This window comes from Lasioglossum baleicum, chromosome 5 (assembly GCF_051020765.1).
Source record: "Lasioglossum baleicum chromosome 5, iyLasBale1, whole genome shotgun sequence".
Classification (NCBI taxonomy): domain Eukaryota; kingdom Metazoa; phylum Arthropoda; class Insecta; order Hymenoptera; family Halictidae; genus Lasioglossum; species Lasioglossum baleicum.
This window is the reverse complement of record NC_134933.1, coordinates 18,556,258-18,581,216: the sequence shown is the minus strand read 5'-3', so window position 1 is coordinate 18,581,216 and position 24,959 is coordinate 18,556,258. Positions and strand designations below refer to the sequence as shown.

Here is a 24,959-nt window from a genome sequence, read left to right as displayed (position 1 = left end):
GTTATTTTGATTGGATGTAGCTAATATACGATAATATCAGAATGCAAAATTAAATATACAGAGTGGTCCGTTTAAATAAGGCCACTAAATATCTCTAGACCACTAAAATGACTTACTGACTCGTCTAAGGGTGCAGTTATAGTGGAGCGGCGAGCATCGATGATAGCGACGCGGCGAAAAGAAACCAGCATTCGTGACAACATTTCGACACATACTAAAGAAAAAGTACATATGTATTTTCTTTGTTTTTCTTTTTTTTTCACCGCACAGCTCACCTCGCTGCTCCACTATAACTTTACACAAACAAAGCTAAACGTCACGGCGGCGCGGCACGGCGGCTGCAAGTTTGCCTGCCGAAGAAAGCACAGGGCTAATTAAATTGCCGAGTGTTCACCGGTATCATAAAGACGTCCCCGCGCCTGTTCTAACATAAACAATAGAGTCTAGTTAATAGAGGATACCGAAGTCGCACGCAAAGGGCATGTCAAGCAGGATCCCCGTGAAGCAACAACCGCCATGAATCAGATCGCTGAGACGGCCGGAAGATTCCCGACCGCGATCATGCTAGTACCGGCACTTTATTCGGCCAGCTGCATTGGATCTCTCTCTCTCTCACTCTCACTCTCTCTCTTTGTCTGTCTCTCGGCGTGCACGCTGACGGGATAGTGGTAATGAACTGAGGGTAGCCGCTGGCTGACGGCCAACCAAAACTTCTGCTAGAGGCTCGGCGAGCTGGTTGGTCTCCGACACCGGTGCGGTGATCCGCGGTCCCCGCCGCTCTGCACGCTGACAGTACAAATTACGGTGTGTATTCGACTTTCTCCTGACCAACACAGGCCTGGCCGTCTATCCTGGACTAGTTTCGGACCGCCTCTGTCGCGGCCGGGACCTTCCACGTCAGACTATCTAGAACAAAAGCCGACCAGGACGAGAGAAGAGCCCGCACCTTCGCGTGGAACTCGAAAATACCGGTTGAACTTCGACCAGAAACTGGCAGGCTTTGTAATGGATTGCCTCGGGAGTCTCTGCGTTTCTTGGCTCGCGAAAATATGTACGCCAGCTATCGTTCGTCTCCGCGACAGATAGCCGAAACAACGACTTCGCGATTCAACCGCCCCGCGGCGCAACTGGATTCCGCGGAATATTCTGCATGTTTCGGGAATCGTAACAGTTCTGTGAAAGCAGTTCCTCTCTTTTGACACTTTGACCGCGAGCAGCGTATACATAAATGCCGGTGAAAAAATATTTTACCATGATAATATACAGTACTGCACCGGAACAATGTTTAGCTGCAATTTATCAACTCAGTGCTAGATGTAATGCTTGCATTGCTGCAAGAGGGCAACATTTTTAATAATATCTACATTCAATAGATGATAACGTAAATAAAATGTAAATAAGTAAGTACAAAAACGAAAACTTGTTTTGTCTCTTTTTTTGCGATTTTCTCCAAAACGAAGCAAAAACGAGCAAATCTCTAAAAGACTTTCTGTCTTACTTTTTCGGTCCCCTACGCGCTCCTGAAGTTTTGCCATTTAAATTCGGGACACCCTGTATAATACATAGCATGTAATATACAGGGTGGTTCACGCAACTTGCACACCTATATAAATTCCAAAGTATGCATTGCACGAAAAAATTGTGTACACAGAAGTTGCATGGTCTAAAGGGGTACATTATGTAGTGCATTTATTTTTTTTTACAGGTGGAAGCGTTTCGGAGATTTGAAGGTCGACTTTGTTTTTTTACTTACGCCACTTTCGTAGTCATCGGCACATGTATTACACAAAAATATACAGCTCGTGTAGTTTTGATTATTTTTACTTTATAAAAATCACAAATTTACTCCACATACCAATAAATATACGTGTAAAATCCTGATGCATAAGGTTCGATAGCTTTTCTGAAAGAAATTGAGAAACTTTGAAAACCAGGATGCCCCTTTATGAAAATTGATCGTGACTCCACAAATGATTTAATAAACTTCATTTAAAATATGGGAAAAGCTTGATTCATCTCTGCGTTAAAATACGAAGAAACTTTTTCCCCAACCCAATATTTCGTGGCGTAACTCCTTAGTTTAGAAATCTTCTCTCGCATAATACCGAACACGTTGGAACGAGAACCTCCAGCAGTGGAAAAAATATTCGACGAATAAATGATCGTTCGATTAGCCATTTTCCTGTATCGCGAATTGGTACAATCTCGATGAGTTTCCTATTTACTCGGGACAGGGGCTCGAAGTATCGAGCTCTCGATCTAAAAAAAAAGGCGATCGACAACAAAGAGAAAAAAATGTGTATATATAGAGCGAGAGGCAGACTGGTGTCCAGCATCGAAATTATTCCCGGTGAGCCACGAAGTTATTTTTAATCGGACCGGGGAGCCGCGGTTTTATTAGCCGACGATCAAAGACTCTCGTCCTCCCTTCATCTGGCTCTCTGTCTGTCGAGTGGCTCGCTATCGTGATCCATAATGACGTCCACGTTTCCACGAGGTTCCTTTTCATCGTCGATACCGACAAGCGTTGTTTAGACGAAATCCATAAAATCAACTTCCACGTTGGCATTGTGGATCGTGAAAATCCACAGTGATTACATATGTATGATCCCCGTCCAATTGCTTACACTTTTCAGTTCACAACCTAAACTGGCCAATTCGAATCGAGCAGCCATTAAATCGCGGAATACCGAGCGGAAGCGCGTTTCAAATCCTCCAATTTGCGTATCGATGTATACGCAATACGCCACGAGGTCCTCAGCAATTATCCTCGTCGAAGGCTCGAGAGATTATCGGGGTTTCTTGACACAGATATCTCGTTCCCCGTCGACAAATTGCTCTCCGAGAAATATCGACCTGGTTCGAGACTCTCCGAATATTTTTCCGTGACTCCTTGCAATCACCAAGACTCTTCCTCGAACTTCTCTCGCATTGCATCGCTGTGAACTTCCCTCGAAATCGCTATTCGCTTCGTTTCTTCCCTTTGCAACCAATTTCGCCTGTTTGCTTCACCTCTGCACTCTACTTGTTGTTAATCTCGCGCTTCTACTTCACTGTCCACGATATTCACGATGAATATTCACAATGAACATTCACAATGTTAAATGTAGAAGATAGGAATATAATTCGAGAAACACAAGGATGATTTATATACACTTATGTTGTACACAGTATGTCTGGAAAATAACGGAACTTCTTTAATTTAGAGGAAACTATTAACGCCATCTATTGAAACGAAACATATCCTGAAAGCTGTAACTTTCCTCTACAAGACAAGACCGCGATCACTGCAATCGATCAACGGATTGTCAAGTTATAGCGCGTAAAGTACCTTTAGTCTCCCAAAAACTCGACGGAACAAAGAGCAAATATTAAATTTTGTTTCAAGCTCGGTAAAACTTTTACAGAAACATTTGAACCGAGGAAAAAAGGTGATGCTGATGACTGCTTATCCCGTACACGTGTGTTCGAATGGTATAAGCGATTCCAGGACGGTCGTGATACTTTGGAAGACGATCCAAATCCAGGCCGGCCAAGAAAGAAAAATCGCGATGAGTTGGTGGAAAAAGTGCGTGAAATGATCGGGAATTCGTTCCACAGGGTCAAAATGTCAATGGTAAATATTATCTGGGTGTTACGGAGCGTTTGTGGCCCGAATATCGAGCGCCGCGAAGTTGGTTTTTGTTGCGCGATAATGCACCGTCTCGCAGGACCATCGCTGTTCGTGAATTTTTGACGAAAAAACAAGTCTGTGTGCTCCAACATCCTCCGCATTCGCCTGATTTATCACCGTGTGACTATTTCCTGTTCCCAAAACTCAAACTGGCCATGAAAGGAACGTTCTATGACGATGTTATACAAGACCAAAGTGATTCCGCAAAATGAAATTAAAAAATCTATGCTAGCATTGCTGGAACGTGCCCAGCGGTGTACTGATGCGGAATGGGTGTATTTTGAATGAAGAGGAATAATTTCGGCAAAATAATCAATTGATTTTTCCTTGTTTAAAAAGTTCCGTTATTTTCCAGACATACGTCGAGCTTCCTGTGTTCGAGCTCGTGTAACATCGTTAAAAATTGATGAATTCGAAGAAGAAAAATAGCGGTTTGTAGCCTTAGTATTCCACATACTGTCTGTATAAAATCTTCTTTTTCCGCTTTGTTAAAGGGGACTTTCAGCCGCGTTTAGGCTGTTTCGTTCGCGCAGTGGAACGAGTAGCTAAGTGTGCCACGGGGACAGTGGATTACCGGCGTGTCGTTGGTTAGAATAAATCGGCCGACTTTCAAAGACATGCTCCTCGAGGCCAGCTAACTTCCCCATCGATCCCATCGACCGTGGCAACCGTGACTTTTCATTCCCCGTTGGAGAATACACAGCGATCGCGCGCTCGACGGAAACGACTGTCCCCAAGCGAGGAAATTCAACCGTGCGAGAGAGAGAGATACAGAGAGAGAAACGGCTCGCAAAAGGGTCCAGAAAACGAAACATCAACGTTCTCTCGAGCACCGGTCTCCTCGAAGGTACACGCGAACGATACACGCTCCAGAAAAGCAATAAAACAATCGAGGAAGTTCGATGGAGAACGTGGCCCGCTCTCGATTCGATCGCGAACTCGATGAAACGAGAAGTTTATTTCTGTTGTTCGGTTATTAATAGAGAGCGAAATTGCTATCGAGCTAAAATAACGCAAAGCAGTCGTCTGGATTCGTGTACACGGTGTCTCAGAAGTTCCGTGAATAAGGTTACTCGCGGATGAGTTGTCTATCTAATTGTACAGCTTCGATTTCGATTGATTTCGACGAATGATTCGCGTAAGACACTTAAGACGAATATGTTAGATGATCTCAAAATTTGATTTTTACATGTTAGTACACATATGTGTCCACGAATTGTTCTTTTGTTAACACTTTACCTATCGGAAGCCTATTAATAGGATTTTCAATAATTGTGCTGTACCAAAAGAAAGCATAGAAATTTTCTTTTATATTGCAATCTTAAAGATGGTTAAAGATGGTTGAATTCTTATTTGTAAATCTAGAGCGGAATCTTGGGCATTTTCTCTAGAATTACGTTAATAGTTTCGCGAGACCTGTTTCAACTATACGAGAATTGTCTAGGAAGTCGATTCCGTGGTAAAATTAATCACGCGCTTGGCCCACCGCACAGGAACGTCTTGAATCCGCCAGGTGGTTGACCCGCATATTTCGCATGCAAGAGTATCCAGGGACGATGCATTCGTCATTCCCGGCGCAAGTGGAGAGTACGCGCATAAAAATCCCTGTTGGCGAGTTCGTAGTAAACGTGGAATTTAGGAGCGTAGATTTATGACGTCCGCGTTTATCAGGGAGCGTGTATCTTTCGGGAAAACTACTTTGGATGTATATATTTTAGGTTGTCGGAGTGGAGAGAGAGGTTTAGCAGTTTTAGGAGACGCAGCTGGGTCTTCTATAAAGAAATATAACCCGAATTATAGTGTAGAGTTAGGTCTGAATTGGACCTTCAATTTTTCCAAACCTTTACGATTCAGATGACGTTTGTATTCGGTTTGTCAAGATTTTGGATTTAGTTTGGATCACCGGGTAGTTCTACATCTGAATGGAATCTTCAATTTCTACAAATCTTTTACGATTCAGCTTGAGTTTGAATTAGGTTTGTCAAGATTTTGGATGTAGTTTGGCTCACAGTGTAGTTCTACATCTGAATTGGACCTTTAATTTCTTAAAATCTTTTATGATTCAGTTCGAGTTTGAATTAGGTGTGCTTTTCGTCTAGATTTAGTTTAGCGAATATCGTAGAGCCACGTTTGAATTTAGAGTTCAATTTCGTAGAATCTCTTGGAATTCAGATTGAGTTTGCGTTAGGCTTGCCTTGTTCCAGGATCAAGTTTAGTGTAACATTGTAGAATTACATCTGAACTTCTCTGGAACCGAATTTTGTTTGAATTGACTTTGGATTAGGATTGAAATTAGCTTCGTTCGAGCTTACACAAGGTCCATAATGAGTCCAAGCCGAGATTAACTCAGAGTCAATTCACTTCTCCATTCGGTTTTGATTATATTTAAGTTTGTTATGGCTGGAGTGTGGCTTGCGTTTGCTTTACGGTCGAGTTGAGAACAGGAGAAGTAAAGAAAGGCAGAAAATTCCTGCGTACCGCCGAAAGTTTCCCGCGGCATGGCCTTGGGATCGATCAACCGGATCCGAAGACAACATCCAACATTATCGATATCCACTCTACCAGAATAAAGTGTCAGTGTCTGTGGCGCAAATAGTGACACAGCTATTCCTGGATACACGAGCCGCGTGTGTACGCGAGCAAACGTTTGAAAACCTTTCGCGGGACTGTGGATCACGAATCAACACGCTACTTCGATCGTTGCAGAAATTAAAATTGACCGGTCTCGCATTTTTTATTTCATAACTGTGGCTCAGTCTGGTTAAATGGAAAAGAAAGAAAAGAGAAAGCGCAACAGACAGACTTTTCTACTTTATATATTAGATTCACCTCTATCTCTCTCTCTCTCTCTCTCTCCCTCTCTCGCTCCATCTCCCTCACCCTCTCCCTCTCCCTCTCCCACTCCTACTCCCTCTCTCTCCATCTCCTGAATGAATTACCTTTAGAAATAAAGAGTAACAAGAGTATAGAGCACTATAAAAGAAAACTTAAGGTATATATACTAGGTGTAAGTTATTATTAAGTTAGTAATACCATTAAATGTATACATGTATGAGAAAGCTAATAAGAGTACCTCAAATTGAATATAGGCGCTACCAGTCAAAAGTTATAAGTAGAAACGTGCCCAAAAGAGAGCGAAAAAGTCGTCTCTGGTCACTAATGACGTCACAACTTTTGAACGAATGGACTTTTTCGAATGCGGTTTGCTCTAAAACACCTTCGAAGTAGCGCTGCGTCTAATGGCTCAAACCCCAGCATTCTGCGTTCAGCCGTTTCGGAGATTTAAGATTTTGAACAAACGAATATTTACGTTTTTATTTATGTAGATTGTTAGATAGATAGATAGATTACAGTAATGTCCCACTCTAAGTCAATTCTCTATTTTTTTGTGCGAGGTCCTCATGGTGTACCTTATCTTACTGTGAAGTTGGAGGTTATACTTTTGAATGAACCTGAAGAAAAATGAACTCACCCTTTGCGCCTTGCGTTTGTCGGCCCGCTGATTCTGGTGATATATGCGACTGAAATTACTGACGATAACAGGCACCGGTAAAGCGATCACAAGGACACCGCTAAGGGAGCATACACCCCCCACGATTTTTCCCGCGATCGTTTTCGGAACCATGTCACCGTACCTGAAACAGACAACGGACATAATCGTCAGAAAAATTGCACAAAACCAGTCACAGTTTAATTACAGTACAATTGCATGTAGTTCAGTAATGTGTCGATACGTGTGCGCACAAGATGTGCACGATATTTGCGAGCAATTTATCCCATCTACCACTTAGTGAATCAAAAATCGGAGGTGAAACGAACATTGTCGAAAACAAGGCGTCCCGTTCTTATCAGCCGGTTTAATTGAAAAATCCTGTACAACCTCTGGCACGTTGTTCGCATAATTTCATAGCTGTTTTACGGCCGCGAGTCCCGCCATGAATCACACGGTGCCCGCCACGATTTATACGATAATTTGCATTATAAATTCTCGAGACGAAAAAAGGAAAGAAGAAGAGATTGTCGGAGAAAGAATAAAACTTAACGAGACCGTTTGAGAGAAATAAAAGGAAAACGAAGAGAGAGAGAGAGAGAGAGAGAGAGAGAGAGAGAGAGAGAGAGAGAGAGAGAAATGAGGAGGGGAGAAAAGCTCCGTACGACTGGGAAACACTTTCAATTTCTTCTCTGGATCGCGTTAACCGAAATAAAAATGGTGGAACGGGAAGCCCGGAAACTCGCAACGTCCCGGCCAAGATTACGACCGTCTCTTCTTTCCGACGCGATAAAACTTTCTCACGATTGCTCGTGCCTCGAAGAAGCGCGAGGTTCGTGCAGAGGCCCCACGAGTTTCTCAACGTGGTAAATTCACTTCTCAAAGTTTCATACATTCTTCCGCGCCGGTAAATTATACCGGGGCGAGTCGTATTTGTCGCGTTTCTCCATCCACCGCGAAATGTCTCGACCCGGTCGCTAATTCGATTTATCTCGCGTCGAACGACTTCTTGTTAAGTTTAATGGACTGGACACTGCTCATTGCTGAAGAACTGCTGATTTTTCTGCACGCTCGACTATTTTCTGCGCGCTTCACACACCTGGCTGTGGCTGCGCGTAATTGTTTGGTTTATGGCAGACCATGTTGCCGGATGAGGGTTGCCATCTAGAAAATCTCGAACCCAGGACGAATGGCATGGACAACCCGGACTTTTTCGTTTAAAACGCGGACAATATATATTTAGTACGATAATTATCAGTGGAGAGGAATCATTTTTTAATGCATTACAGTGCGAACTTCATCCCGATATCTGTTATGGTTCAAGAGTTATTGTGAAATGTCACCTTTCTCGATCCAGCCAACTGTGTGCGGCCGTCCGCGTCTGAGGCTGTACAGTTAAGAGCAAAAAGGTCGGAATTGTGAAAAACAATAGTAAAAATTGATTTCTACAACTTTTTTATATAGCTGGGCCAATAACGAAAATTTAAAAGATGAGTAGTATTATTTCAACAATTCCGATCAATTGCAATTTCTGAAAAAATTTCTTTTCACACCCTGTGGTAAACTAATTGCTCTAGCTTTACAAAAAAATTCGAATCGTATAGTACAATATTAAAATAGTTATCGTCTTTTTTATAACGTACTTAAGCTTATGTCCGCCACTGTATAAAGTGTATCAGCCCTTCGTGGTCGCGAATAACCTAGCTGTTGACGCGACCTTAATAAATACAAAAAAAGCCTTTTTCTTTTTAATTGCCCGAGTAGAAGTGACCGAAGCCAAACATCCAGTGAGAAAGTGTGAGCGAGTAACATCGAACCACCCATATCCTTAAATAAAATCGCCCCGGACGTCCTCGGACGCACTACAAAGTAGGATAAACCCGGGGAAAACCGGACGGATGAGAACCCTGTATGCAACAAACCTGATATCTCGAGGTGCATAAAGAAACAGAGTTTCCGGAGATTTGCAGAAGGAATTTAGCGATGATCAGGCCGTTGTTACAGGAAGATTGGATCCGGGGCGTCAACGAAAAACAAAGATTCTGGACCGGGTCCATCGGCTGGCGATAATTCGGTCGGATCCTCGGCGTTTTTGCGCGGCCGTGTTACCGCTATCTCCTAAGTGGTCTCCCGAAGCGGAAGCGTGCGTAATATGGGAACATCGCCAGCGGGCCAATCCTGGATCCTCGTCGCGCGAGCCCAGCCCCGGCCCGCTTTATCGAATTATGTCGCAGTTTCGTGGGCCCTTCCGGGACGCGCACGTCGTCGCCGTTGTCGTCGTCGTACCATCTCTGTTCCCGTTCCTGTTCCCGTTCCCATCCCGCGGGAACAGGATGCCGGCGTGCCGTCAACTAATTCGGAATACATCGCTGGAACACGTCGACCCGGTTCCACGGATTTTCCTAGCCGCGCCGAACATTTCCCCGGCCGACGATCATGCTCTGCCCTTCCCGATCCCTCAATTAACCCATTTGCTAGGGCACCAGTCAACCCATTCGCGATCGATTCGATTGATACGACCGAAATTTTAGGCGAGACCCTTCGTTCCAGGAAAAGTGTAACCGTAAAGAGTGTTACAGTAAGTCTCGTAACGGATGACACACACTTTAAATCAGAATAACTTCAGTTCTTCTCCAGGCTAGATGGTTTTGTTTACTAGGCGAGATGTTTACTGCCACTCGAGTATTCAGCGAACGATTGTTTCCTGACGCTGGAAATATTGTCACAGTCACGAGAACAAAACTTATATCGGAAAAACTAGAGCAATTATGCTTCCTGCATACGAATTTAGAATAAAATATGTACTGTTATTTCACATAATGTATTCCAAAATATATTTTTTCCTCGCGTAGTTTGATAACCGATTACACTAAAAATACAAAAATCATTATGAACCTGCCAGTCAAAATAAAAGATTGAACTGAAAAATCATAAAACAGTATTATACTAAAGCAACATTTTTCTCGTAATTCGCATTAAACGCAATTTTAAATGATAAGTTTTGTCAGTTTATATTCACCGGTACTTAATAGGGGAGATTTTGTTTGTATGAGAGCGATAAACCCCTTCAGCAGTCTAATTAACCCATTTGTCTACCGAGACAGATGTCTAATCACTCAATTTCGATCGATACCATTGATACCTCGCTAATTCCGGAAGAGCTTCTCGGGCTGACCATGGCGGTCCCATTCTACTGAGCAGCTCTAAGATGACCTATATATATATATATATATACATACTACATACACATAGAGAGATCCATCCCTATCCCTGTTCTTGCTAAATCTTACAGCTTCGTGAACACCAATCAATTAAATCCGCTATTATTGCACTAGAATGCTTCATTTGTAATTACCCATTCCGATATCCCATTAACCCTTTAATTATAAACCAGCTATGAAAGCGCCCAACTGTTCTTACGAATCCAATAATTTACTGAGAGTATTTCTCGAATCGTTCAATGGTGCCAGCAATTCATTCATTCGAGACATTAATTCATATAAAAATTGCATTTTCACCAGTTCCACTCATTCGTAGTATGTACAATGGCATAGCAATTTTTAGTGGCGCCTCAGAGCCACCACTCGAGAGTTAAAGAAGTGATTAAAGATGTAATTTAACTTTCCAGTTTCGGTTTCACTTACAGAATTACTTTGCTCTCGAATAAACTTTTTCAGGTTGTAAATTAGCAGCGAATGTGTCTATTTTACACATTTTTCACGTTTTTAGTCGAACAAATAGAGCAAGGACACCCTAAGGTGAATAAACTGGCAATTATCAGTGAATGAATAATAAGTAGAACAAGACGTTCTAGGGTCAGACATGTAGACTAGAGACTATCCGCAATCGAATAACTAGATTATGTCGGTCCGTGAATGGGAACGTAGATTGCGAAGGTGTATAGCCAGACGAGTAGATTGGAGAGTGTGTTACGGAAATCGATGGCTAGACGAGTAGAATGAACAGCGTATTGTCAGGCAAGTAGAATGAACAGTACATTAGGCTGTAAGTATAATATACAGTATGTATCAACAAATAAATAAAATAAATGCGAGCTGGCCGAGTTTATGAAACAATTGATTGTCTATCATTTGAAAGTTGTACTATTTAATAATAACTATTACAAATTTCCTTCATCAATAATTGTAATGAGCGACCGAAATAAACTTCCTCCATCGATAACTGTATGAGCGATCTAAATAAATCGCTCTCATTGATAACTGTTATAAGTGATCGAAATGAATTTCTCTCAACGATAACATTTACCAACAAGAGAACAAAACTTTCGGTTACTTATAATCCTTATTTGTAACCAATATGATTTTAGTCGATGAAATACTCGTTTTCTTTTTGGTTTTAACAGTTATGGTCCCTGAATGTAACATTCAATGTTGTAAATTTTGGCCTTCCACTGTCAAACTTTTGTCAAACGAATCACTGTGATTTAATACAATTTCTTCGTCTCGATTGTATTATCAGAAAAGGAGAATTTCACACATTTGCATTAACGAAAGTATAAATAAACCGTAAAACATTCTATAACAAATTATCAGTAATCACCGGGTTAAAATTGTAAGACCTACTTTCCGAAAATAATTACAAGACGAGAGATCCTTATCGGACTCTTATTTCCGTACGTGACACAGAAACATTCCTGCATGGAGATCGACTCGTTCAATCACGAAACAAACACGGCAAAGAATTGTAGATCATCCACCGCTAATTACCAGGGACAGGCCATCGAAATTTCTATTGCGAATTAGCAAAGGGATTTGAAGCATCCGCAGCGCGCATAAAAGCGACAGATAATCGCAGAGAGAGAGAGGAGCGTGCAAAGGTAGAAAAAGAATGGGCAGGTGGAATCGGCGACGCGATCGGTGCACGGCTGGTATCAGAGACAAGCATTCGTCGAGGGAAAAATACGAGGGGTTTGCATGAAAGGCAGGAATCATTGAAACCGAGCCCGGGCGATAGGGCGCGACAAGGGGCATAGATTCTCGCGGTCGCAGCGTGTTTGCGCCGGCACGCATTAGTGGCCGGCGTGGCGGTTTCCGCGTAATTACACCCGGCGCACCGTGCAGGCCGCATATCTAGGCCGTTGCATTATTAAAAAGAGAAACGTGTGCGCTAATTGGCTGCCGCCGCGCCGGTAACGCCGCCGCGCCGCCCCGCGCCGCCTCGTTACCTACAGTTTGCGGCAGGACTAAGGAATTCCTCTGACGCACAGTGGTTCGGGCAGCTCATTTGATAAAAAATCACTTGTCACAAACCGGTATCTAGCAATGCCAAAATTATTAATATGAACAAATATTTAAAAATGAACATTTTATATGAATATTATTATTATTATATTTATTATAAACGGACCGTAGTCATTTTACACAAATGTTTACAATAGAAAAAATAAGAATTAATGTCACCCAAACTTATTTGATTTTGTGCAAACAGTTCTAATAATTCGATCGTCCGCTGTGGAACAGAATCCCCGAAGCAACATTTAACCCGCGCAATCTGCTGATCAAACAGAACGCGAACTAAACGCAACTGACATAGCGTTCAACTTGTTAAACAACTCAGGTCATCTCTATGAACAAACGCGAATCAAGCCAGCCGGTCATAATTGAATTTATTCAACTGTTCCATGGAATCGGCCGCTGCTCGACAACAAATAAAAAGAGAAACACGACCGACGACTATTTTACAGACACCATTGGATCGGAAACACCGCGAATAGCGTCGGTAGGGGGAGCAAGAGGTCGAGAGAGCAGTTCGATAGATGACGTATCGAGTTTGCCGGGTTACACGCGTAATTTTATGAGGGGACGGACCCGCGGTGGTCGAAATTGAAACGTATGGGGGTGGCAGCTTGGGAATTCTCAGCGGGCTACGTCGTTTTTTTCCGACGGAGAAACACGCGTATATTTCTTTCCGACTTTTTACGGTTTATCGAACATCCCCGGAGCATGGGGTAGCTCTAACGGGTCCCGTGCGTGCTCTAGCACGGCCATTTTGCAAGCAAAATATAGGTAGATGGAGCCGCTCGAATTATTTAAAGGTGGGAAAGGTCTCGAGCTGTTAGGGTTAATATTGAAGGAGGATCCTCGAAGACACCGTAAACCGGGATTCTCGAACAGCGGGATCAAATTTTTAGGGGAGGGTGGCTGATGGAAGGACTTTCATGGGATACGCCTGAATTATGTGTTCATGGGACACGCGCGAATATCCGGCCGAGGAGGAGATGTCGCGAGGATATTTCCTTTTTAAGGCAACTTGTAGCGATCGTTGATCTAGTTTGCGGTTTATGGGGTGACGTGTAACTTATGCAGCGGCTATACGGTCTACGGGGGTGTAAAACCTCTGGGCGATGAAGTAGGCGAGGGTAGGGAAACTCTTTTTATGGGGGCTGTGTCTTGAGAAATTGGCCTGGCTGTTCAAGTAATTTGCGAGACGTCTAATATCGTATCTCTAACTTTGTAGCACTCGATTGTATCGTTCTATTTAAGAGTAACCATTAGTTTGTTACTCGTACGGGTAAACTGGTTCGAAAGTATGGCGCAGTCTGAGCATTTGACGGTTGGTTTTCTCCGTGACAAAAGCGATTCGCGTCGGTATTTCACGCTAGGCGTTCTGAAATCGGGGTAAGCGTATCCCGGCGTCACGTTTCCACGGTTAGGGCGGATTGAAGAGCGAGAAACTAGCGGAGCGATTAGGGACGGCAGGTTTGAATAAAGGATTTCCACGGGAGTCGATCACGCACGGTTTCCCGCGGTTTGTCTTGCACACCTGTTTGAGAAATATGAATGAGCCTGGCTGTTCCCTGGGAACAGGGACACCTGGCCGCGAACGATACGGTCGATCGTATCCTCCGTTGGAAAACGGCCACACACAGTTTCGCGAACCATTTGCACCGACGCGGTCGAACAACCGGCCCTTGTTCCTCGTTATTTTCGATGCCGGAAATATGGGGGTCCTCTCTCTCTCCCTCACCCTCTCTTTTACTATCTATCTCTAGCGTTCTCTCTCATCACGTCCATCCCTAGCGACATCGAACAGTCCTTCCGATTCATCTATGCACTTTTATCATTTTTCAAGTCTATGTACGTCCAATAACCTAACTGAATTAATTCGTTCAAGGAAACGAAGATACTAGATTTTTAGGTATATAATGCATCTTGACAATGTCAATAATTGCGTGTTAAACAATTTCAGTCATTCGAAAATTTTTCTTTCACTCCAATTCAAGTTTGAATTCTCACAGTAGCGAAAGTGATATTCGATATTCTGTTGATAGTATTACACGGACTCAGTCGACGGTGCGCAATCATAATTTGCTATAGAACTGTCACTTGACACTGTAATCTACGATGCTACTGTTACACGATGTACATAGTTCATATTTCAAGACGTTAGTACCAATAAACGTAAATTTGATAATCGGTAATCATGATAACATGTACCTTCGAAGTGCTAAAGCGAAGCTAGAGAGTTATGCATCGAGAAACTATGTATAGCTGGCTATAATGTCTCAAGGTTGATATATATATATATATATGTTTACTAATTAACTTCATGAGAATCGAAGTAGAGAAAGTAAGAATCTTGAAATTTTAACTCTGCGTATTTTCGTAGAGAAACCAAATTTCTTAACAATTGAACACATCAACGCGAAAAGCAGAATTCAGCCTATCAAAATATTATTAGATAATTCTATACAATCGTCCCATTATATCGCAGTGAATTAGGTCCTGGGATAGGCTTTTTACTTCGGAAATATTTCTGTGAAGAAAGAAAATTAAAACAATTGAAAACAATTTCTGTCTGTTAATATCACATTAGAAAATTTTATAAAATTATTGCATTGGATAGCAGAGAATTAGATTGCGGTTTGACTGTCCGACTGATTTGGCTTTTCACTTTCAGCGGAATAAGGTGTCATGGTCAGACATGGCGTTCCAAGCACACGTCAGGTGGTCGCGTCGTTTATGGCGTAAGTGCTCGCGCTTACGTAGACTCTGTGGTTGCTATAACCACTTCGGACACGATACGTTATAATTTAATAGTCGATGAAAATTCAGCGAAGTCGTATTCTGTAGAATACATAGATTCCACTTAAATATTTACCAGATTGCTGTAAGTTATCCACACTTGGTTTAATCGTATCGATCGCGCCGCTCAAGCTGCTTGCGGTTCAAGCTGAGACCCCTATTTGTTATACAAAATTAAGAAACTTCAATTAATTCTCCGCCATTAAACTCTAATAAATTTTTTCGGGCCAATTATTCGATATTCCGAAAATCGACGAAGTTCTCCGAATCGGTATAAGAAAAATCGCAGGGAGCAGTCACGTTTCACCTCGAGGGAGGTTCCCATCGTGGCTGTTCGGTTGAAAACGGAACGCGATCGTAGTTGTCGCGCGTCGGCTCGGAAAAAGCAGTTCTTTTTCGCTGTCTTTGTTCCCGGGAGCCGACACCCTCCGCCTATCGGTCGACGAAGAGGCCGAGGGCTTCGATAAAGAAAGCGCGGATAAAGAAATCAGGTCGGGCCTCCGTCAAACTTCCTCTTCTTTCTTTTTTATTCCATCTTTTATCCGCGAACGAACGCGACACGGTTTACGAAGTAATTATCCCCGGGGACGGGTTCTTGAAATTTTCATTAAATCGAGGCTGCCTCGATCGAGTTACTCCTATTTGTACAGGTACGTCGAATTCTTTCTCGAATCGAGATCTCCCGTTGACGAAAGCATCGAGGATCCGGACGATAGAAACGCGACTTCGAAAAAGAGAAACATTCGAAAGATCGGGCAGACCGTCGGAATTAGGTCGAAGATCGAGCCGAGTTTCACTAATATTTGATACGGCTCGATCCAGCGAGCTCGCGACGCTTTTTCCGGAGACAGTTTTTCCCAGGACAGCCAGCAGCTCTACGTTTTTGCTCAGCCGGCAAAAACTGCACCGCACCCGGACCGGCAAAACACTGGATTTCATTGCGGAAACATCGGTTAGAGTTTTGCTCGACCGTAGGGAATTAGCTGATAATCGCCTGTACAAGTTCTACATGGTTATTTCAGTGTTTTGTACGCAGTACGAAAACCGTGAGCCCGGAGAAGTCAATTGCTTCGCGATTTTTTCGTATTTTCATCCAGCGTGTTTTCCTCTGCAGTTTTCCCTTCCGAGTGTGGCAAAACGCCGACAAAAAATCGTACAGCAATTTTCGCAAGCTCGCTGCAAAGAGGAAGCTGCGAGCTTCAAAGTCGCTGTAAGTTCAATTATAAAAACAAATTTCCAAGTCTGCAGAAACGTTTGACAATGCAAAAATTTCGACTAGACAAAATACTATCTTCACTTCCCCACCGAGAAATCAAATTTCAATTTTGTTCGACAAAAAAGAAATTGTCTTTTGACGTAAAAGCGACACGGAAACGTTGCAGCCATTTTTAGACGAGTTTCCGGTGTCTTATAGCCCCGTAAAGAACGGCAGCAGTCATCTACTAACACTGGAAACAAGATTCCCGTCGTCGCGACGCGAGCGAAACGCTTCGAAACACGATTAGTTCGAGCGGAGACAACGTTCTCGGGGGATTATTCCCGACACGAGGGTCACAGACTCGCGTAGGCACGACGGCATTCATTAAAACCCATCGCGGAAATGACTTAACGAACTTCGGAAAGACGATCGCGTCCTGTAACTCGCTCAAAGTGAGTTTGGAGGCGCCCGTCCGACCGAATTCCCTTCGATCTTTGCCCGGAAAAACTTTCAATATCCTGCGGATCCAGTTTCTAATCGAATCGATTCCATTTCTACACCTGAAGCGTCGTCAGTGGGATGGAACGGTCTTGGTCGGACCAAAGATCTCCTCAACTAAACATCGAGTCGAAGAAAGATCGGATAGAAGAAACTTACGATAATCTTGATGTTATCTACTTAAAAAAACGTGTGGCTCTATAGAAATTTCGAAGTTCGATTTTTGTTAAACTACATAACTTTGCGTTTTTCTGTAAATAAATAATATATCTATGAATGCAATCATGTAAATGGTTTCTTTTATTAATCCTAAAATGCTATCTTGCATCAGCTTCTCATTACTATGACATAATTATAAGATTTCGCCAAAAAATCAGGTGGCTTTATGGTAATTTCGGGCCGTGTATTGTGCCTACTGGTCCACGAAAGTAAAAAGAGGAAGCATTTTCTTCGTGTTAATTCCCAGCGGAGGAATAGTGAAAGGTCTGATTAAAATCGACAGATAGTCGGCCTGATGAAATAGAAAAACAATAAATAACCGGAAGCTCGCGCAACAATACTTTTAAAAGTAGAAATAAAGATTAAAATCACAAAGAAGCAGTTCAAATATAAATTGCCAAGAAAAATTTTACATTTTCAATGATACTGGCGTTTTTAAAACAATCACGTCTCAAGAGCAGAACTGGATTCGTATCTTAATAAGATTTAACTACAAAGTGCGGGCAACTACAGCTGCAGTAAACAAAAAAGATCTTCCCGACTCGAACTAAATGGAGGCCATCTTGCGGCCGTTTCCACGGACACAAAGCCGAAAACTGAGGTCATTCGAGCAAGAGAAGTCCCTTCTTACGAGCGATCTTTACAAGACAGTAAAACCGCTTCAAACTTTTTACGATTCGACTCCAGTAGATCCCGAGCCCGTTTACAAGCGATTCAACGAGCATCGTCCACTTCCTCCGGCTATGATTGGTCGTTCCGTTAACTTTAACGCGTGCATTTTGCTGCGGTAATAATAGACGTGCAGTTGCAGTTCGCCCGAAGCAAAACGAACTGTTTTGTCACGCTTCGAAGACGAATGAAGCTAGCGGTTCGCTTGGAACGTTCATTGCGAAGGTGACTTCGTCCTTTGATCTTTATTCAGATTTTGCGAATGAAAATGTTTAATGGATTAATCGCATCGTTAAAAGAAGATTTCAGTTCTTCTTTATTAATGGTGAAATACATTTTTAATTTTCTTTAATATTCTCGCGTACAGCTTATAAAACATTTCCGTTAGAATAACAATATTTAAGTCTGAAGAGAACAAATTTCTCCAACAATTACAAGATGTGAGGGTTTATTTGTCTCCTTAATAACTTCAGTTACTAAGATTCTTCTGTTTTCACTGTTTCGCATTTCAAGCAACCATTTCCTCGTAAATGCATACAAGATAACTTTTAATTTTATGAAATGCACATGTGTCAGTTGTATGAATACAGAAATGTACAACGTACACACTGGGAAATGGATCAAAAGAAGGCTGAAACGATGAAAAACGGTTCGCGTCGAAGAGAGGATTAAACGACTCGAAGTTTACCGTCTTTTATCCGAGAGTCGAGAACCGTAATTTCCCTCGACGATTCTCCCGTTTTCATCGAAGAACAGAACAATAACAATCGAAAGTTATTCCCCCGCAAATTGACGAATAAATGCTCGCGATTATCCCTGCGGGGGACCGTTGACGCGTTTATTGCGCTCAGCCGGCACGGCGAGAGGAATATTTTTTCCCATTGTTCGACGCGAGACAATCGATCCTCCTTTTTACCATCCGGTCTCATTAATTGCGAGCCGAACGGTCGTCGATCCTCGATAATCTGTTTAATTCCGCCCTACTTTGTCCGAGTCCCTTCATTATATTGTAATAGACCCATGAAAATCCACTTCGCTTTAAAACTTCACTTCGAACCATCAAAAATTTTACGCCACCCTCGAGGAGATAAGAGAATATTATTCTCGGAATAATAATTAAACAGCCAATCTTTATGCAAGATCAAATTTCCGCATAGCCGCTGAAGAATGCAATGAAAATGTTAAACGCGAACAAGACTACCGTTCCATTCCACGTACAAGTGCATGGAAGAATAATTAACCATCGCGTTGTTCTTCAAAATATTGTTTACACTTCTAATGTTCATATTTGGCACTACTTTATATTACTTTATAAAAATAATGTCTTCGAAATTTTTAGCCATTTTATAATGTACTAACAGCAGAGTTGGGCAAAAATTTAATCAACGATTGACGACTAAATTTCTACTTCAATCGTTAATCGCAATTAACAATTAATCTCCTCGTTTAGTCGTTAATTGTGGTTAACGATTAAATACTTCGTTAATTGCGATTAACGATTATCAATCGTCAAAAAAATGGGGTTTTTCAGTAGTCCTATTTTTCGAAAGTCCTATTTTTTCGTTTACGAGGCGTAATTTACATTATTCGGTAGCATGTAGCTATGAAAATAGCTTCCGAATAATGCGAATTACGCCTCGTGAACGAAAAAATGGGACTTTTGAGGGCGATAGCGCTCTAGATCGATCTTTTATCTAGCGTTTTTGACTATTGGTAACCCCCATTTTTGTATTATCGAGAAATGAGAACGAGAATCCCGTACCCTTGCAATCCTGGAAACGAGTCTACCGCCTGAAGCTAGCGATGATCGAAGAGTGGTGTTGATTGGCAGCCGAGCGCAGTAGAAAGGTCCAGCCATGATCAGACACCGAGTTCAAGGAGAACGTTCTTCCCGTCGAATGGGACGGTTTGCACGCATTTGTAGCCGGGGCACGCGACAGCAACGAGTTTAGAATCTAGCGGGAACCGTGCGGATTAGAGATCTATCTTTAGAGAAGCCTTCCTTGACGGTCACCGGGAATGCTCGTCGCCTAAACGCGCGTTAAGCTCGCCTAAAACCTCGGTCCCGTCGACGCACCGTTCATCGTAAATAACCCGTTTCGCGCCGTTGATCGAACCACCCGTCGATAACTGTGCGGAAACTGGAATCCGCGAAAACATTGATCGTTTCAACGTTGCACGGGACGCAACAATTTTCCGGAAAATTTTTAAATGATGCTTTTATTTCCAGACCGCTGCTCCGCCCATAATGGAATTCGAAACAAAAACTGTGGAACGGATATTCTCGAATTTTTAGCATCGATCCTTTAAACGGTGAAAAAATATGTCTGTGAACATGTTATTTGTATTATTTTACAATCGTTGCTGGGAGATTCAAACTTCTGTTTAACAACATTCCTCGAATATTGTGTGAACAATATTTTAATCTGCGTAAATACACGCAGTCCGATCGTGATAATTATTCACACCGAGATTTCATTGGATTATTATTTATTACAGTACGGTTCATATATTTCGTATTATTGTTGATATGCTCTATGTTGTTCGTATCGTATTCAAATTTAATCGTGAACATATTAACCTGCAATTTATTGTAAGTATTATTATATCCAGAGAGTTCGTTGTTCAATTGTGATAAACGCTAGTAACAATACAAATATGCTAAATTGAGATCGCTTTTAATCCGAAAGATAAACTCTTTTCAACAATGTATAACTAAATAACACGGATCTAGCTGTGACTGTCATAGAATTCGCAAAAGCATCCACTGTCGAAGTACGAAACAAGAAAATCGGGGCACCTATTTTAGTAACTAATCATCCAATCAATCATCGTCAAACACAGAGATAATTATCCAACATTCCCCATTATCATTTCGGTTCGTATATCACACTCGTTAAGCTGCTTGAAAGATTTTTCTGGCTCCGAACGAATTGTTTAATAAAGATGAATGGCTGGCCGATTCTTCAGGCTTAAACGATTACGACCGGTTCCTGTCATTAGCCACGAGAATCATCGCATCGTCGAATGAATACCTCGAAACAGTGAACATACGTCTGCAACGAATTCGTGAGAGAGGTGCTCAGCGTCGATTGGTTCGATCAATTTTTCCGAAAATGGCTCCGAGGGTTCGCGAGCCTCTAATTAATCCCCTTTATTATAGCCCGAGCCGCAGCTGCGAGAGGAAAATTCGTTGGAGGACCATTCATCCACCCGATCTCTCTCATTCTTTTCTTTTTTTTTTTTTATTTGGCGCCGTTTCTTCTCGTGGTCACGCTAACGACCGAATCTAATGGATTCAAATTTATTTCCGCGAGGGTGGAAAATACATCCCTGCGAGCGATGAAAAATTGAAGACTGGAATTTTGAGAAAATAGATTTCAAACGTCACGGGATACATTAAACCGCGAAAAACCTTCTCGCGTCTTTTGCTGAACATTTTGAAGATCACTGAAAATCGCTTGGAAAAATCCACGCACTGGTTCTACTGATTGAAGCGAGCATTGATCACTTACTACGCATACTTAACCCTTAAACGGTACAATGTTTGTTCAGATTACGAAATATCAAGGCCTTTTTAACACCTTAAAATACCGAAATTACTTCCTCGCCAACCGAAAAGATGTAGCAGAGAAGTCTCGTTGGGGTCCTGAGTATAGACATAAATATATAAAAATGTTCTGAATCGATTGTGGGAAGCAGTGGTTAAATAAACATTTATTACATCTCTTATAATAGTGTTTTTACATTGAAAACAACATAACGATATTCTAACTAAGATGTTTTATATTTTTCAGTGCATAAAATCATCAATAAAATGCATAAAAATCCAGTATACAAGTTAAGGGTTAATTAGAAAGGAAGATTTTTGCGATCTGTGTGTCCGGGAACCGGAGATGCGAACGCTCTACTTTCGCGTCGAGATTATGCACAATTACTTGGTTTCCTCTTTCCGGAGGAGTCTGAGATACATTCAGCGTCGTTCTGAAATTTTCCCACGGCTGGACAGAGGCGTTTCCGTCGGACGCCGCATTTAGCCGCGCGACGACAATGCCGGCCAGGAAATGTTTTCCATTGGAGGCTCTTTTAATTTTATGACACTTTCATTACACCGGCCGCGGCCGTTCCATTTGCGGCCGATGAAACGGGCCGGCCTCTCTCTCTCTCTCTCTCCCGCAAGCAAAGCCGAGACAAGCCGAGCCGAGCCGAGCCGAGCGTGTTCGCAAACAAAGCTCGAGGAGCAAGCCACACTCCGTTTTTATCGAGCCGGGCCGCGTGCCGCATTATCAAACGAGCCGTGGACGGCAACAAGATGCAAACACTTCCTTCGCGATCGATTTCCACCCCACCATCGATGCTGCGGAACATACACTCGATTCGTTTTTTTCTGCACCGATTTTCAAGCAACAAATAGTGTAGTATATACTGACATATTTTACGATGTCGCTAATAACCTAGCAGTAATGAAGGTTAGTTAAAATGTTTTAAAACATAGAACAATGATTAAAACCTTCTTATAATAATAAAAATCAATTCAATCATTCTTATATCTTTATACCATCAATTATGATACCATCAAAACAAGACTTCTATGGCGATTGCACGCCTATCTGTTTCTCACTCGCTCGGTTAAACTCGGCTCCCTCGAGTTTACCCGAGTGGCGTTTCACCTCGGAGCGTGACGGATCAGACTCGTTCACTGAGACGCATTCGCCGAATACTAAATTTCCCGAGAGATTGTCAATATTTGCACGATAATTTGAAGTCGGAAACATTTAAATAAAATAATCAAACTCATTATTTCCAGAATGAATGAATGAAGACGCAACGAGAGCAGAATACGAAACCTAGCAGAAAATAAAACAGCACAACTCCGTCGAGAGGTCTAACTCGGCGAATTAATGCGAACACGGTAATCGAGTCCCGGCTGTCAATATTGGACCTATAAAATTCAAGCAGAAATACCGATAAGATATTGCACGGTGCTCCGTACTGACGGTTAACGAGCTGCGAGAAGAAAGGCAGGAAGTTTGCTCTCGAAACTATCGGATTAACCGAACCGAACTCCGCCGAGTGAAATTAACTTGAATCAAACTGTCCCGGGCACGAAAACTCCCGTCGCCGAAGCGACGAATCGTTCGCTGAAAAGCGAGAAAACTTTCCCCCCACAGTCTCTGACAGAATGTCCTTCCCGGCGAGTTTAGCGGGAGACACTCCCGACAGCGCGTCGCGATTTAGCACACGTTCCGGCAGCGGCTGAATTCTTTTTTCCCTCGGACGTGTCTATAACGCGATTCTCGTTCCATTGTTGAGGCTATTTCGAGTGAACTTCCAACTATACTGTATATTCATTTTATCGAGTTCGGCGATGTCGATCGCTCGCGACATTGTTTTAAAATTAGCGTTTTGAAGCAGCTTCGAAATGGCACTAATTGTAAGATTAATTCGGACACCTGGTTTGCAGCCTGACGAATTTTCCCTGGCCCTGAAATTTAGGGTTTGCACTCAGGAATGAACGATTTAATCGTCAGACATCAATTCGTAATAACACCAACTGTGTTCCTTAAAATGATCTACTCTACCGTGCAAAAGAAAGAAGCACCCAGTATAATTATAAGATACAATGACAAACAATATCTTTATGTAGAAATTGTATTGTTTATTGCAGTTAAAGTATTAGATAATCCGCAGTAACACATATTCGCAGAACTATTCAATTGAACAGTGGAATCCTTTCTCAAAACTGACTGTGTTCTTATTTGATTTTTTACAATGTATGTGGATTAAACTTGAAACTTGAATTCTCGTTCTAAACGCTGCATAATATGTGCATTCTAAAATCGGATAAACGATCATTTATATATCTCAGCAAGAAAAATTAGAATGTAGAGGAAAAGTTTGTGTTCGGATGGAATCGACAGTGGTTAAACGAGATTGCGGAATTGGAGTGTGCTGGTGGTTCGCAGAGGTTTCAAACGTGCTATTTGTCCTGTATCGAGGCGAGAGGTATCCACGTCGACCGCCGAACAATCAAATTCGATCTAGTTCCGGAACTTTTCGCTGAAACCGCGTATTTTAGCGAGTGTGACGCGTGTCCGGCTGTTTCCCGAGGTCCCGGCAGGCGTCGAAGCCAGAGACTCTGCCACCGGGATGCAACGAGGATCTATTAAAAGACGAGAATCCCTCTCTCTCTCTCTCCAGATCGGGGTTGGACAGTTCGAGTTGTACGAAAATAAAGCGCATTCTCACCGTGAGACCGGAGGGAACGCGTGTCCGCCTCGTAATCGCCGCGTGACACGCACGGTGTCGCCGTGACACGCGACCAAATCGATCCCCGAGTCGACCGGGAACGAGGAAATCGGTGACAAATTAGGTCAACGGGCTAAACGAATTCCTTAGCCGATCCCGGCGGCACCCTCGCATTAATCACGACCAGTCATATTTCCATAAATTAGCGCGGAGTTGGTAATAAGGCGCGCGGACGGATCGCTTTTTAATGGTCCCCTCTACTCTCAGTCACCGTCATCTTTATTTCAATTGTCCGACGTGTTCATGTGGGTCACGGTTATGGCTGGCACAATCATGTGTTCAGATTAAACAATGATTTTAATGTACAGTCTGTCACATTAAACAATCATTTAGGATTAGAAGGATTAGTTTCCTGGCTGATGTAAAACAAGTTTTCCGAAAAGTTGCAATTAGAACAATGGGGAAAATTTTTAATGGTTTACAACTCTTTTTGTCTGGGCCTGTATTGAAAATTTCCGGTGATTCGAGTGTTAATATTATTTATTTAGTAGATCGTTTATTATTTATTTAGTAGATATTTAGTAGAGAGTTTGAACTGGATTTTCTAGGAAAAACACTATCCTAGGAGAAAATGCACTTCTGAAACTTTGTCCAGGAAATTTGCTCGCACATCCACGGTCTATCAATAACTTTAACATCGCATTAGAATCAAGCACCGTATCGTTGCATTAACAGAATAATATTTGCAATAAAAACATTGATTTTCCCAAGTAACGCTGTGTTTGTTTTGCAACCACAGCACCCAATTTTGAACAGCGGCGCGCACATTAAATCTCTTCCGCTAATCGCCCGTCCAGTTACCTCAGTAATTACGGTATAACTTCATTGTCCTTCTCTCGAAAACGCTTCTCGAACACG

The 24,959-nt window shown here is 42.3% G+C and overlaps 1 protein-coding gene across 4 annotated transcripts in view; it reads right to left on the bottom strand.

Annotated features, from left to right (window-relative positions):
* Positions 1-24,959, bottom strand: part of Shal (potassium voltage-gated channel protein Shal) — a 181,468-nt gene that overhangs the window by 105,844 nt on the left and 50,665 nt on the right. For all 4 annotated transcript variants that reach the window (XM_076423706.1, XM_076423707.1, XM_076423709.1 and 1 more), the window contains exon 2: positions 7,146-7,308. In XM_076423706.1, the coding sequence (XP_076279821.1) occupies positions 7,146-7,308 (163 nt within the window). The remainder of the gene's footprint in view (positions 1-7,145; positions 7,309-24,959) is intronic.